Source organism: Argopecten irradians, chromosome 10 (assembly GCF_041381155.1).
Source record: "Argopecten irradians isolate NY chromosome 10, Ai_NY, whole genome shotgun sequence".
In the NCBI taxonomy this organism is placed as follows: domain Eukaryota; kingdom Metazoa; phylum Mollusca; class Bivalvia; order Pectinida; family Pectinidae; genus Argopecten; species Argopecten irradians.
In genome coordinates, this window is record NC_091143.1 from 12,755,729 (window position 1) to 12,772,431 (window position 16,703).

The following is a 16,703-nucleotide window of genomic DNA, read 5'->3' on the forward strand; positions in this document are numbered from 1 at the left end:
AGCAAGATGGCAGCCTGGCGGGTATCTCCACGCCGCTACAAGATGGTGCCTGGTGGCCATTTTGTTGACCGATCGATCCAAAAACGCATTATGCACAACTAGGGCCCTAGGGGAACCTACATATGAAATTTGAAAAGTCCCTTCAGTACTTTCTGAGAAATAGCGATAACAAACTTTAAGTATTAAAATCCAAGATGGCTGCCTGGCGGCCATCTTGTTAACCGATTGGTCCCAAAATGCAATATGCACAACTAGGGCCCTAGGGGAACCTACATATGAAATTTGTGAAAGATCCCTTTAGTACTTTCTGAGAAATAGCGATAACAAACTTTAAGTATTAAAATCCAAGATGGCTGCCTGGCGGCCATCTTGTTAACCGATTGGTCCCAAAATGCAATATGCACAACTAGGGCCCTAGGGGAACCTACATATGAAATTTGAGAAAGATCCCTTCAGTACTTTCTGAGAAATAGCGATAACAAACTTTAAGTATCAAAATCCAAGATGGCTGCCTGGCGGCCATCTTGTTAACCGATTGGTCCCAAAATGCAATATGCACAACTAGGGCCCTAGGAGAACCTACATATGAAATTTGAGAAAGATCTCTTCAGTACTTTCTGAGAAATAGCGATAACAAACTTTAAGTATCAAAATCCAAGATGGCTGCCTGGCGGCCATCTTGTTAACCGATTGGTCCCAAAATGCAATATGCACAACTAGGGCCCTAGGGGAACCTACATATGAAATTTGAGAAAGATCCCTTCAGTGCTTTCTGAGAAATAGCGATAACAAGAATTGTTAACGGACGGACGGACGGAAGGACGGACGGAAGGACGGACGGACCACGGACAAAAAGCGATTTGAATAGCCCACCATCTGATGATGGTGGGCTAAAAATCAGTGGCACTATATCCTATACGAAATTAAGTAGGGATTGTGTATACACCAACCGCAAAATAAATAATTTTTATATTGTTTTTTTATCAAATAAACATTTTTTTAATTAAATAAACACACATATATAGAATTCAACACCAATTATTGTTCTAATGATGAATTAATATCATTTATGCTCTGTCGGCGGTGGAGCATCTTTAAGTATTCTAAGCCTCATTATCTGAATGTTGGATGGACCTTAAGGAGGAACATCAAGTTATCTGCGTAAAAACTCTGGATTGGTTGCTAAAAATGTTTAATAGTAAAGATCAGAAAGAACTGCACGCAACATTTTACAAATTGTTCTTTGTATAGGCCTGCTGATCATCTTTAGCGGTTGCCATTTAAAGACAATGCAATTATGCTTATCTCCTTTAGCAGCAAAAATGGGATGACATCAGTGATTAAGCAATGTTTCACTCTCAGTAAATAATGAATACATTAATCTCCATGAGGAGACATATAAACACATTGAAGAATCTAACTGGATATTTGTGACTACCAACAGACGTTATTGTGATCAATTTGTCATGACTCTGCTACTTGATCTTCAAAGAACTATGATATCTTGGTTCATAAAGAATTCCTAATTAAGGACTTGTTTTGTACAATTGTAATTCACAAGAATAAATGCTAAATCAGTTGTCATAGCAAAAGTTTACCATCAACATATATATCAACCCACACATGTTTAGACATACTATAAAATAAATTAAGGAGGCTTAAATTGCCACTTCTGATATCATTAGATGATATTTACTCATTTTCAACTACAGACCCAAACAATACTACATTGAAATCCTTAACAACCTTTACATAGCATTCACTTGTGTCACCGTGTAAGGAGGTGAAATGAAACACATTCTTTCCCCTGGCCGTTCAGCTGATTTTAATAGTTTCCAACCTACACCATTACGATGCTGCACCACCAATGAAGTTTCGAAGTCTATCAACAGTTTTACCATCCAAAGCACAGAGATCAAAATCGAAAGAAGCTTCTCCGATTTCATATTTTCCCGTCTCCAATATTACAGTCACTATTTGCTGGAGAACGCCACGGTCTTTCATTGTTTCTAGTTTTTTATGGAGATCCAACAACGAGACAAGATCTTGCCCATTAGGAGCGTTTCCAAGATTATGATGCTCTAGGATATCTCCAAAGTTGATATGGCCATTTCCGTTCATGTCGCGCTCCGTCTCGTGATTATCTGTACTATAATTATTATTGGTATTAGATCTTTCCTCCCTGAAAGAATTACTTTGATTCTCAGCAATATTTTCCTTGCATGCTTTTCTTTGCTTAGCAGACTCCTTGCTGGACTTTCGATCTTTATCTTTGGATTTTTTCTCCTTACTTTCCGTTTTAACATTCGTGTCACACTTAGAACTGTCTTTTGTAGAAGAACTAGGATTACTCTTGTCCTTTTTATCAGATTTACTGTCACTTTTATTTTTGGAAGATGACGACGACGATGATGATGATTTTGATGATTTCTTTTGCGATGATTGAGATGACGATGTTGACACGGAGGAATGATCTTTTGATTCAACGGTGGAATGATGACTAGATTTGGAACTCTTCTGGGAATGCGGCGATAAGATATTTTTTGAATGTGATGGTGAACTTTCTTTCTGGATTTTTTGCGACGAAGGAGAATCCATTCTCAATGACTTCACTGCTGGCGATGAACTTTTAGCACTATGAACAGGTCCTGGTGAAGCTCGAGAACTTTTCACAGATGAAGGTGAAAATGTTTTAATAGGAGATCGAAAAGCGGGAGGAATCAGATCATCGTCATCTTCATCATCATCGTCGTCATCATCTTGGTCACTTAAATCTTGCATTAGTCTATGAAGAGCACGTTTCGTTTGCTGTTGGATGGTGGGTTGCGGCGAGGGGTTGGTCGAGGCCATGGAGGTATTGGAGGCAACAGAACTAGGTCTTGTTGTACTCTCCTCGTCCTCATCATTGTCCTCATTTAAACTATCCTCACTACCACTGTTCTGAGTCACGTTAAGTCGTGACTGTTGTAAGTCACGAAGCTCCGGCTCCTCTACATCATGGTCCACACTTTCATCTGATGATGAAGAGCTATCATTACTACTATCCTCACAACTACTATCATCAGAAATAATCCTCTTTCTTTTGATTGGTGGCTGCGACAACCCTGAACTTGACCTCCGAGATGCTTCCTTTTTCTTTTTATCATGAGAGGACACTTTCTCTTTTATAGCAAAAGCTTCTTTTGAAAAAGTCTTGTTGCTAGGAGAAGCATTTTTCTCACTTACAGAGGGCTCAGTTTTAATTTTATTCTCTGGAATTTCTGTCTTTACCTTAACAGAAGTTTCACTTTTGATTTCAGATTTCACATCCATTTCTGTTTTCACTTTACCACTCGAAGAAACTGTTTCACTTTTCACTTTAGATTTACTGTTGTCCTTTTCTCGCTTACTGTCATGTCTGTTGCTTTTCGACGATTTACTTTTATCTTTATCGGATTTGTGTGATTTTGAAGATGAGGATTTGTTTCTATGTTTGGATGATGAAGAACTATCTTTAGATGAAGAATTTTTCTCCTTGGATTCTTTTGAAGAGGACTCCTTGTCTTTGGAAGACGAGTCTTTATCCTTGGAAGAAGATTCTTTGTCCTTTAACGATTCCTTTCGCTTTGAGGAATCTTTGTCCTTTGAATGTTTACTTTTTTCAACAGTCTTTTCACTGTGTTTGTCCTTGACTTTGACACTTGATGGCGAGGAGGAAGAGCTTTTCTTGGCCTTCTTGGTCGCGTCATCATGAGAGGTACTGTCAGCAGGCCTTTTCTGTGAAGAGGAATGTCTGTCCTTCAAGGAACTTTTATGAGGTTTAGAGCTTTCACTTGTAGATGTACTGGAGGTTGTATTAGACGTCACAGTTTGGGCTGAGGTACCCGAAGATGAGGATGAACTGGACTCCTTAGAACCAGATCCAGGTATAGACTTACCGGCAATAGAACTTCCTTTGGACTGTGGAGAACAACAAAGATTTATTATAGTCTAAATTATTGATTCAGGTTCCTTTTGTACCATGCAACTTTAAACATTAACAGATTTGGGGTACAAGACATTGCACAGAGTATTGCTACATGTATATTCAACTATGTTCATCAGGCATATCATTTCCACTTAAAAAATGTTTTTGGGTTACCAGGGCAGTTTTTGTTTATACGATTTGACTTGTTGGACCTGGTCATTTGTTTATGTATTAATGGCATATCTGTTGATTTTATATTGCTTTTAGATGAGCCTTGGCAAAGCCTTCGTAAGTCTGTAATAAAATCTGCAGGTCCACCCAGTCCAACCATATAAACAGAAATAGCCCAGTTGTCACACAGAGCAATGTAACTGGGTGGTGTTTCTGTGAAACAGTGCAATAAAGTAAGCTATTGTTACGCTCTATCCCATAAATACTAACTAACTGTAGCCTACCAAAATTACACGATTCTTACATTCACTCGTCACATGGAGAGGACATTCATTTAGCACCAGCAGATAAAGACTATCAGTAACTTATTCACTGACCATTGCCTAACATATACATAACTATAAAATCATATTGAAAGGCTTCATTGATACTCCAGGTGTTACTTTCACTGACATTTTATCAACCCTTGGACAATCTTATAATAAAACTGATCATGAAAAGAAGGCACCAGTAGACACTGGTATTTGATCCTTTGTTTTGATGCACATCAAAGGAAATGAGAGACGATACACTGTGGTTTACGTGTTGCTTTAAAGTCGGGAGTCGCTCTCTCTGTAATCTTCAAATAAAGTCTCTGCAGGCCTGTGATTGTCATTTTTCTTTTGAACTGCATCCAGTTTTATGATCAGATAGTCCAGGGGTGTATATAACGTCAGTGATAGTAACCCCTGGAGTATCGAGATGATTGAAGTCAACTGAACATTTACTGTAAACCAACTTTCTTTCGTGTGCTTTTTACTTTAGCAAATTTCGCGATCAAAGTTAATTTGCGAAAGTTATTCTTTGCTAATAAATACACAACATATATACAGTATAACCCCTCTAACTCAAACCCAGATTCCTCAAATACCACCTATTCTTCCAACTGGTCGTACGGTCCCGACCGTGTCCCTATAAGTCTAAGTAACAAAACCCTGGATAGCTTATAAACAGCTATTCGTCGAATACCCCTTATTCCTCAAACAGAAATATGTCCCCGATTCATCAAATACATAGTATTTACCCATTTTTTCGTTAAACAGGTGTTTGACCCTGTGCTTTTTTTTACCTGTGTCACCCCTGACTGCAACGACCGACATGGATAATTGCTCATGATCTTGTGTTTATAGAGGTGGCGTATCAAGCCTTTAGATAATTAAGGGATTAACGGTGTCATTATTATCTACCTACACAATCGCAAGTCGTTGTTTGATCCTAACTTTATTTGAACATTTCAGAAAAGGCATTAAATCATTGATATTTCTCTTGTAATGATCTTCGCTGTAAATTACGAAATACGGAAGTTGTTGATCTGTGTTAACAGAAAGTATGCATTGAACAGGCTAACACAATGTTATTTATCGGAAGATGTAAACTATATCAAACAAAATGCAAAGTACATTTTCTCAGTGTATTCCGTATCTTTTCCTTTATAATATATTTTGTAACTTTACTCGTGAACACATGCAACCTTACGTTTTTACAGAATAGATATCTATATCTATCATTTCTTATATCTGTAACTATGCTGGTTAATAACTTTATTGTGAGTATGTTTTTTGTAAATGCTTTACATGATTTGTGATAATTAAGTAATAGAAAATGTACTCATTGATGGCCAGATATGGACCTACATTGACCTAGATGACGATCGCTTACTCTGCTGTGAATGACATTTGATTTAGGGCTTTTTTGTAAGCATTTTCAAATGCTAAATTTATGTTATACATAATTTTTTCAACCTAATATTGCTATCAATAAACACTTGAATAAAGAAATCCAAAATACAGAAAGATAGGGTAACTAAAACGTCATTGCCGTGCATTGTTTGTCATAGTTTGAGACCGGACATTTTGATTGTCGATCGCGACCAACGTTGGATGAGTAAAATTTATACCCTGTATTCCTCGAACCATTGACCTAGCCCCCTGCTGTTCGAGTGATAGGGGTTTTACTGTATATATAAAGGAATTTCCGTCCAATTTTGAAATCTGCGAATGTTAATCTTCTCGAACTTGTTTTGAACGAGAAATTGCGAAATTTAGTAGCCATAAAAGAAAGTTGGTTCACAGAATTTAAGATCTTCTGTATTTACGATGATCGAGTACCTTGGAGTGTTTTGACTTCTTGACTGTGTCAGTCTGGATCGGTGGACCAAACAAGTCGGTAAACTGGCCAGTCTCCTTCTCACCGTTAGGGCTAACAACAATCTGTAATGATATCATCCTTGTTGATGATCAAGATATCAAAATATTCCCTCTCAGAAAACATGAAATCTAGGTAGAAAATGCATGAGTATGGCATGTGTTAATGAAAATTATCTATTAATGGAGAGAGAGTAAAACTAGACAATATAAGTGTCGGTGTGGTATGGAATTTTCAATCATGGTATATTGACCCCAGGGTCATCCTGACATTATCGATATTTTGTAGTAAGTATTAGAAAGTTCTCTTAACCATAGGAAGGGAGAGGTCATTTCACCATAATGATATCTCTTTCTGACAAAGGGGTCGTTTTACCATGGGGTCAAAAATATCATACTACACCAGGTGTCATGTGATGGACTATACCTTGCTTTTCCTTAAAATGTTTCTTTTCTTTCTATCTTTTAACTTAGTTTAACTTAGTTTATTCTGAACGCAGGCACTCTGCATGTCTCTATATTCAGATCGTAGTACATATGCTCATTAAATACAAATGGTGTATAAATCAAGTTTTTCTTGTGACGTTACACTGGCGTTGTTTTGAATTTCATTTCTTCGCTATCCCAAAACGTTTCTCAAGTTTTTAGATTAGGTGAGTGTATTACGCTCCCTCCAAAAACTCTCCTTAAATCTTTAAATATCAATTCAAAAAGAATTCCATATATATATTTTATCAATATTACACATAGCATTTATGTACATATATATAAATATATATATATCTGTGCAATAACTTTGAAATGTTAGTGGAATTTGAAAACATACCCCTCCAGCTTCCAACAGCTTTTTCTTGAATTCCTCCGTAGGATTTTGGAAAGTGAGTTTTTCGCATCGAGTGTGGTTTACAGGAGGATTATCAGCCATTCTCAGAAACAGATCATAGTCGTATCGGATTTTACGCGGCTCCTCTTTGTTTTTAAAGTAAATGTCTATTGGCAAGATAAAGCCAGCATATCCAGACTCGGAGACAAAGTAAGGAGGCGATGTCTTCACTGTAAATAAAGAAATTCAAATTTGGATAATAAAACAATGAACCCAATTTTGAAAATATTTCAAGCATCAACCAAATTTTTAAAATATTTCAAGCATCATTAAATCGATCAATATAGTACTAGTGTCACAGACAAGATATGACAAGTTTGTTCAATGATTTTCTATTTTCTAGGCAAATAGGATAAAAGTAGTATGAAGTCATCACATATGAGAAACGTTGTCTTTTGTCTGTTAAAGAATCTTAATTGTTTTCCAAATAATGACAAAAAAACACCAGGGTTTACACTGGGAGTTCGTTCTAAAAATCAGGAAAAAGATAGGGTGCCATTTTGTAATTGCAACAAACTTTCACTTTCTATTCCTAAATATGTATTTATGGGAATGGCGTAAATACAAACCCTGGATTACTATACCTAAACTATACCGGAGATTAGTATAAAGACATTCATTTCCAAGCTAGTGTCTATGAAAGACCACAATACTTACTTCGTTTATGGTTTGTAAAGCTTGGATGAAGATTAAACACCACTTTTTCAATGAAGTGAGCGATATCACAACCGTCAGGCCCTCGGACAAACACAGTCCAATCGTGGGTGAAGCCATTCTCAGTCTGGTTTTGGCGCACAGAGGCCCTGTGGCCTAGTTCTATCTTTACCTGTACAGACATTGGCTGGAAAAACAAAATCAGAACATAAACACACTATATTATACTGATTTATCATATCAATATAACAATCAAAACAAGTTGTTGTAGAAAGGGCAAAATAAAGCTACAATTTTTATAATCACAAAAAGGAGAAAACCTAAGAAAAATAAAGTTGCATGCTAATTCTAACAATGCAAAGATTCTGATATTACATAGCATAAATAGCCTATTATCCCTGCAGACACATTTAAAATTTAGGCTCTTCTAAATCAAAGACTAGACCAGTCCATTATGGAATTTCTGGGGTGAATGAGCTAAAAACAAATAAGAAAATACATGAATACCGGTATGTATAAAGAAATGGTAAAAGTATCAAGAAATAATAATTAAATCTCTCTATGAATCACCAGGGGTTGATACCTGTGGCTCGAGACCACCAAAATATTGGAAGGACCACAAAAAATATCAGATGAGTGGTCCTTTAAAATTTGGACAACCAGAAATCAATAATTTTTATCTGATTGGATCTAGAAATGAAGATGCATTTTTGGCCACATAAAATTCATCCTCGATACTCAGGGGGTTACTATCAGTATCACTGGTGTTATATCCACACTGGATTATCTTATAGTAAAACTGAAGGCAGTATCGCTATAATGTCTGCAGTGATAGTTACCCCTGGAGTATCAAGGATGCTTAAAATTAAGAGGAACCACCTGATGGTTCTGTCACAATTGACCACTGAATAAAATAAGTTCGTATTTACCCCTGACAGCTGTGATACACTAAGAGAATTTCTAATACAAACATGTACTTTATAATATCAATCCAGACTGAACCACAGACAAAACAAACCCAAATGTCTATTAAATAAAACCACAAAAATGATTCAAACCATAGAAGTGTGAAACATTAACCACAAAGCTAGACTTCACATGCAATAAGGGTGTATGCCCATATATTATTAAAGCTTGTTATGGATGACATATGGCAAACACAATGTGTCACCTGTCATAGCATACAAATTAGTTCAACAACTGAAATTCAAGAATTCATTAATATATTTCATTATTAACATCTCATGTATTGAAATCACTTTCACATAAATGATGATAATGAAATGTAGCTCAAATAATGAAATGTAGCTCAAATATGAAAGTTTGGTCAAGCATAGGATACAAACTTTTACTGTGGTTCTATCTTTGGCAAGTCACATACAATAGTATAATACAAATATTCAACTCTGGAAGTTTAATCATGCAATGATAATTATAACTAATGAATATATCATTTGGTATTGAATTAAGTATAGCAATTTAAAACTTTTGTTGAATGATGCAAACTAAAACTTGTAATTCTTATCAACTCTGAACCCACATATGACCTTATATAGTACAGTAAAATATGATTATAATTAAAATCTCATGGGACCAAGGAATTCATCATAATTAATCAATATGTATGATAAACAACTTCTGAAAAAAAACTTGCACTTTGACACAACAAATGGCCTTATATAGCAACATATTATATATTAGGTACAGTACTATAGTTAAAGCAATCTAACATTAATATTGTGAATTATAGGGACAGAAAAACGGAAATATTGAAGCCAGCAGATGAATTAGGTGCTCTAGTTAAAGCCATCCAACATTCATATTGTGAATAATAGGGACAGAAAATTAAAACGGAAATATTGAAGAAGACATTTGTGAAACTACAAGTTACCTTAATATCAATGTAAGTGATTGAACTTATGGAACATCTCAGAGGTAAGCAATATAAATTACAGTGTTTTATTAAGCAATAAAAATAATTAAAGGTGATACCTTTTTACAGTGAAACCTGTCAAAACTGGACCTTGTCTAATCTGGATACTTGTCTAATCTGATTAAATTTTATGGCACATTACTTTTTAATTATTCTGATTAAAATATTGATCCTTACATATAATAAAATTGGCAGATCAAGGTAGAATATAATTTGAAGATTAAAAAAAAATTAAATAGTTTCAAAATAAGACGGATCGAAAACCTCTAACTCTTGGTTACAAGAAAATTGTTTTCTAAATCGCTAACTAGTCTTAAGAATTTGTAAGATTGTCAGATATAAGAGACAAAACAAACATACTAAAATAGCAAACTGTATGAACAAAAGTTATTTTTCACATATTTAAAATTTGAAATCAAAACTTCATTTTTAATTTCGACAAAAGTTTAAATAGGAAAGAGATCTGTGTTAATTTGTGAATTTTAGACCAGGAACAAAATTAGTTTGATGATTTTATCAGCACACTTTAAAATTTCATCAACACACTTACTTTTTTTTCAGATCAAAATTAAAGTTGTGAATCCTCAGGCTACATCAGCAATTTGTATGGGATCATCATCTCAGTTGGTTTCTGATTAGGTATAAAGTGTTGTTATAAAGTACTGATAATTTGATATACACAGCATTTTGCTAATAATTCATTTTTGATTTTAAAGTTAGAAAAGAGCAGACAATTTATACAGATGTTTTCCAAGGTATAGAATAAGCCGTACATTTTAGTAACTTAGTCTACTATTAATTTTTGACATGTTATCAGTTTAAATTTGTTAATACAGTAAAATTAAAATACACATTTAATATGTGAATTAAAAAGCAACATAAATATCCAATTGACACTAATTTTTTTTTTAAATCTTACAAGTTAATTAACTGTTTCTAAAAAGCTCTCACATGGGGTAGCTATTGTTATAATTAACTGTTTCTAAAAAGCTCTCACATGGGGTAGCTATTGTTGTAACGAAAAAGATATCATATTCTGACTGACTTTTCTGTAAGAAGGTGATATTTTTTTACGCTACAACAATAGAAACCACACAGGGTTGAAATGTAATTTACACTAAAATAATTAACAAGCCCAGCAACTATAGTTCATTCATTCATGACTTGTTTTTTATTTGCCGTTTTTTGGAGCATACTGTTTGTAATATCTTTCTAGGGCTATTATAAGATTGTTTACTTTACATTTTGTATGACAGAACGTCACACTCAGTTCCTAAAGAAATCTTAATTACGGATTCTTTTATGACTTTTGTCAAATGATTACAAATGAAACTCATTTTCATGGAACAAATGACTAGCATAGGAAACTATTTCCTTACACACATATATTGTCTAATACGTCGCAAGCCGCGGTTCCACGGTCCAGCAGAGAGAAAATTCCCCGTGCAGGCCTCGGTTGATAAACTATAAACTGTTATTCACACGTAAACATTGAAATGGCTTATATTCATAAGAGGCATTGCCGATTTGGCATTATGGCAGTTTTCGTCATTATATACTTAACTAGGACTAATGACATCGCAACCAGAGCAGGTAATGACAGAATCCGAATAACAAAATTCGTTTTGACTTCAGCACAATCAATTCGACTCTGAAACTGGCCCGTGACGTTTGGCCAACAATGGCAAATAGTGGTTTAACAAAGGAGTTCGATATTTTACAACCTTTACCTGCGGCATGTTGAATGTTCAAAGGTCACAATAACTCTCACCAGACACTTCTATAGAATGTAGGCTTCTTTGAAACACAAAGAACATAACCTTGTGTGAAAATTCATTATGCTGATCACAACACGATGTGTAGGCGGAAGTTGGTTTGCGCATGCTTTAGTGAAAAGGAAGTGGGGAAGGGGGAGGAGGGGAGGAGAAAGTGAAAGTAGATTATAGACAAGAAAGAACACAGAGTTCCGATATATACCATAAATTTCATGTATTTACAAAATTAAATATACTGATAAAAATCAACAAATGATGTTGAATATGCGAGATCACATTATATCAAGTGTTATGATTTTTTTTTATAGATATCGGAAATAGTACCCAAAAAATTAATGCACATTTTACATGTACATTTGTGTTGTTAAAGTTTACCTAATTTCTCAGTGGTGATACCAAAGATGCATCATTTATTGTTAATTACGCTTCGTTTTACGAAACTATTTCTGTTATTTTCTCTGAAAGATAACTTTGATATTGATAACTCTGTCTGAAACGTGTTAATCCCTAGAAATGTGGCCGTGCGACAATTACTATTTGTACTATAATAGTGTTTTTTTCAAAGCGTAAGGCCTCCTCAAAGAAAATTTTCTTAAATAATGAAATTTAAGATATAAACACTTAACAGAAATAGATAAAATATAGTTGCCACACATTATGTTTTTATTTAGTCATGTTCAAATTGCTCTTTGTATAGCGTTATTTCTCCATCTTAATTTTTACTAAAACTGTTACTAGATTCAAGTATTTTGTAACTTGATTGATTCATAATTATGTTTGTAGGTTTTTTACACTGAAATTTGTTACAATCATTAAAAATAATTGATAGTGGTCTTTTGACATATACACCACATTGGAACTATATAAGCTTAGGTGAATGCCACAGAAAACTGATTTTAAATCATTGAAATATCACACAAGTCATTACGTGGTGTTACAGGGTACCAAATTAGCACAGGTACTGTTAAGAAAACACTTGTACAATTTTTACAGTAAAATGTATAACTGTATTCAGTATAACTTGTTATATAATAAACGCAACTGCGTTTCTTTTCTAAAGTAAAATCACAAAAATCTATATAAACTGTTTTTTCTTAATTTTATATATTTTTTCTTGCTGGGTATCAATTTGGGTACACATCATGTGACAAAGCTAGAAATCTCGAGACATGATATTAATCGTTCTAACAATAAAAATAAGCACTGTAATAAGAAAAACAAAGCATCAAAATAAAGTTTGTATGCTCTTTTTGAAACCAAAACAGAAAAAAATGAAGCATACCAAACAACAAATGTCATATAAGAGAAATCTACGAGTATTGGTATCAATTTGGGTACAATGACGTTACTTGTACAGTGTAAAAGTAGATTGCAAGGAACATTCAAGTCATTGCCTTATAAGTTTTACACGAGGTTCGAATACAGGACATGTACAGTTCATATCAGCTCTTAAGTGTTCTACAGACACACTGTATGCGTTTGGTGTGTGCAAACGCACATTTACATTATTGTAATTAAACAAACGCGTCTATACTGGGCATATAGCAAATGAAACTTTACTACATTATCATGTTATTCTGTTTAATTAATTTGTGATCTTCAAATCTTGCCATTTTGCAATTACTTATTCTATAGACTCCAATCTCGTTATTTAGATCAATTACTTTTAAATATATGTATTTTTCCAAGTTACAATGGGTGTTATAAATTGATGTAAAAGTAAAATATACCCATTAAAAAGTTCAAGTGTTTCTCGGGGTCACCAATTTGTCGCTACTTGTGGCAGAGGTTTGTCATACAAAAACAAAAACAAAAACAAAAAAAAAACATTTCCATAGCCTAATATGCACTGATCATATTTTGTAGATTTTATGATTAACTGATTAACTTTCACAAACATAAACATTATACTTTACATGTTGATGTACGATGGCCCAGCGAAGAATTATACGAACATGTCCATATACAATAAAACCCGTTATCATTGACACCTTTATATAAAAGAAACCTGTATATGAAGGAGACTAATCAGCCCCATTGGGAGCAATATACTACACATGATTTACCTCTGTATAAAGGACGCCTGTCTATAATAGAAATTTCTGTATTTTCCCTTCATATACAGGTTTGAAAATAAGTGAAATGGAAAAAAAACAAAACAATAAATATATATATATAGAGAGAGACACTTACCAAGAGGACTTTGTGCCAGTTCAGAACAATTTTTTTTAAAATCAAAGTAATTCTGATCGTAGCAAAACTGAGAAATAATATAGATTACGTCTGTTTTACAATAAAACATTTCTTCAAGTTCGCCCAGAAATATTAATATGGCTGGAATTCCAAAATAAAGCCATAACTGGATTCAGATTAAAATAGTCCTTCCAAGAATAAACACTTGACCATCGACTATTAAAACGATCTCCGTATATATAATGTTAAACCGAAATATACGTTACAGTTTCCAGTTAAAACAAATACTTCCCTATCTTACAGTTCATTTTGAAAACGAATGGGTAAAATCCATAGACTGATTACGTCATATGCTACCATGGGGATATCCCTTGTATTTTAACACATCCGGGTGTGACGTCAATATTAAATCCTAAAATAGATAAGGTAACCTATGAGTATGTCACGATCTGAACTGCTTACAATATTAAAGTACAATGTATGTAGGAGAATTATATAATAATCTGATATATACATCCTTATATGGTTAGGACTTGTCTGCATTGCTTAAGTAATATATATATATGAACATGGTATTTAGAATTTGTACTAGCTTTATCAACTTATATAGTGGGGATTTATTCTTTTATCTTATACATTATGTATTTACCTACTCAATCCCCCCCCCCCCCCACACACACAAAAAAAAAAAAAAAAAAAAAAAAACGGGATAGGGGCGGGGAGGGGACATTGTTGTTTGTGTACATTAAAAGATATTCATGATATATAATGTGTATGCCAAGGTTTTGATCACTTATAATGCACCATTCAAACAATCATTACAATCCCCTAACAGAATGCTGTCAATGAATATCCAATATATATCAACATTACATCATATTAGGTCTAATATATCGTATACATACATAGAAGTAAAACACTTATTTAACCATTTCCATGTGCATTTATTTTGTACAAGTTTTGTCGTTTGCTAGACCTGTGAACGAAATGGACAAGACTTTAAGGACAAAAACAATAATTCGACCATCTAATTGCGAAATGCGAAAATCCAGTCCATGGTATTCTAGCGGTGCGAAGCGAAATCAGATGTAATGAGATACTGCTTTGGGTAAAGAGTCGTGAACTATTTTGGAAGCCTGCAAGCCGAGGAGCGTCGGGTGGAAACGTTACAGAAGAAATATGATGATGTTATTGTAAGGTTTTACCAACATTTGTTTTTACGTTCTTTTAAAAGCATTTTCATTTAAAAGTGCGCCAGGATTTCGGAGTGGGGAGGATGCGGAGTACCAGACAAAAGCATCGACTTACACTCATCAACTGGGAACTATCCAACCATCTCTTAAACCCAGAGGTAAATGTTTGGTGATAGGTCTTAAAGTCTACAAGTGTCAGAAAATGTAAGAAAGCGTCTCTATATATAATTTCTTCGAGAGTGCTTAATAAAGACAGTGTTCCCAAACTATCGTAGTCAACGTGTCAATAATGCTTTTCATACCAATTTTGCATGATTCATGGAAGGAGGTGCAAGTCGTACATGATCAGGAAAGAAAAGGCGTCAGCTTATCTACTTTAAGGCTAAATCGAGGAAGTGGGCATACATGAATTTTGGCAGAAAATGGACGGATGTTTTGTACACAGAGAGGACAACTGAGAAGACATTGGGCAATTCAGGACAATTCCTCTAACTGAATCGCGGAGAAGGATAATTTAATTTTCAGTGCTTTTGAACGTCTAAACAATGTGCAGTCTGTATGCTGAATTGTGAATTCCACAGAAGACTTAGACAGAACCATCAACACTCAGCAATCTGAGACGATGACTTGAAGTATCTGGGGGTGTTACTTTCTTCACCAGTACAGGATTGTACAGGTAGACGGTCTATAGTCACATTTCGCACATAGCTAATAGTCAAGAATTCACGGTTGGAAAGACCAATGATTTTTCATGACCACCCCAGTCGTATGAAAAAGGAGGCGTTAATGTTTGGGATAGGGGAAGTAGTCAATCAACAAATTTATGGGCTTTCGGAACACGGAGTGGCAGGCTGCAGAAAGCTAGGCTGCAGACACAACTGACATAGTCAGAACACAGCAGGGGGGTGTGATGCGTTTTTTGCATTTAGTCCTATCACGCTAAAGGGAGGACAGGTCATTTTATCATGTTTCAACTAACACACTGACATTTATTTGTTCCTAATAAAATATTATCTCTATCAGAGGAAAAAAGAGGGAAGGAATCACATCCCTGCACAGACAAGCAGTGGAGTACACATCAGCCATCAGAGAAAGAAAAGGTCGGGGAAAGGTCAGTGCTCAGGCTGATGAAAGGAAGTGAAGTAAGCTGTGGAGATAAACTTCTACAAAGCTCATGGGCAAATAGAACTTGGGAGCAACGGCAGTTGAAATTTGAATGACATAGTTCCCCGAGATATTTCATCAACTCCTTGTAGTAATCTGTTTGCCTTTTTGTGATAAGCCATATGACGCACTTTGTCCATACTACAGTGTTTGGCGGCAAGTGACGCCATACGGTTTCATTTCATGCTCCTCATAAAGTCGTTCAAGCCAAGAATTTTCGATGCTAAATTCTACTATAGTTCACAGGTGCCTTCAAGCCTACGAAACGCAAGTGAAGATAGCCCCGTAGGAATTGTAGACGGATAAAGAAACTTGCACGTGAGGATAGCCAAAAAGATTACACACAATCGTGGACCCTGCACATGTTCATAATTCTGTGACTATAGGGTAATTGTTTCTCCAAGAATTGTTTGACTACAACTCTTGGTATGAGCAGAGACCAAATGATTGGGTGTGTAAAACAATACTTTTAAATTTAGCCACTAAGAAAGGAAAGCCTTGATAAAGTGCTTTGAAATTTATCGTACAAATCCCCAACTTATGTATAGAATTAATACACATCCGAAACATATCGATCATCTTGAAAATACATTGAACGATCACAATAC

The 16,703-nt window shown here is 34.9% G+C and overlaps 1 protein-coding gene across 5 annotated transcripts in view; it reads right to left on the bottom strand.

The window, feature by feature from the left end:
- Positions 1–67: 67 nt before the first annotated feature.
- Positions 68–16,703, bottom strand: part of LOC138333146 (protein AF-9-like) — a 70,090-nt gene continuing 53,454 nt past the window's right edge. The window contains exons 1-6 of one of the 5 annotated variants that reach the window (XM_069281316.1): positions 13,739–14,675; positions 10,321–10,401; positions 7,841–8,024; positions 7,127–7,353; positions 6,265–6,366; positions 69–3,939 (exon numbers count right to left, since the gene is read on the bottom strand). In XM_069281316.1, coding sequence (XP_069137417.1) covers positions 1,849–3,939; positions 6,265–6,366; positions 7,127–7,353; positions 7,841–8,021 — 2,601 coding nt within the window. In that variant the 5' untranslated portion in view covers positions 8,022–8,024; positions 10,321–10,401; positions 13,739–14,675 and the 3' untranslated portion in view covers positions 69–1,848. Of the gene's footprint in view, positions 3,940–6,264; positions 6,367–7,126; positions 7,354–7,840; positions 8,025–10,320; positions 10,402–11,500; positions 11,695–13,738; positions 14,676–16,703 lie in introns of those variants that run through there. The other 4 variants (XM_069281315.1, XM_069281318.1, XM_069281314.1 and 1 more) reach the window with 4 other exon arrangements.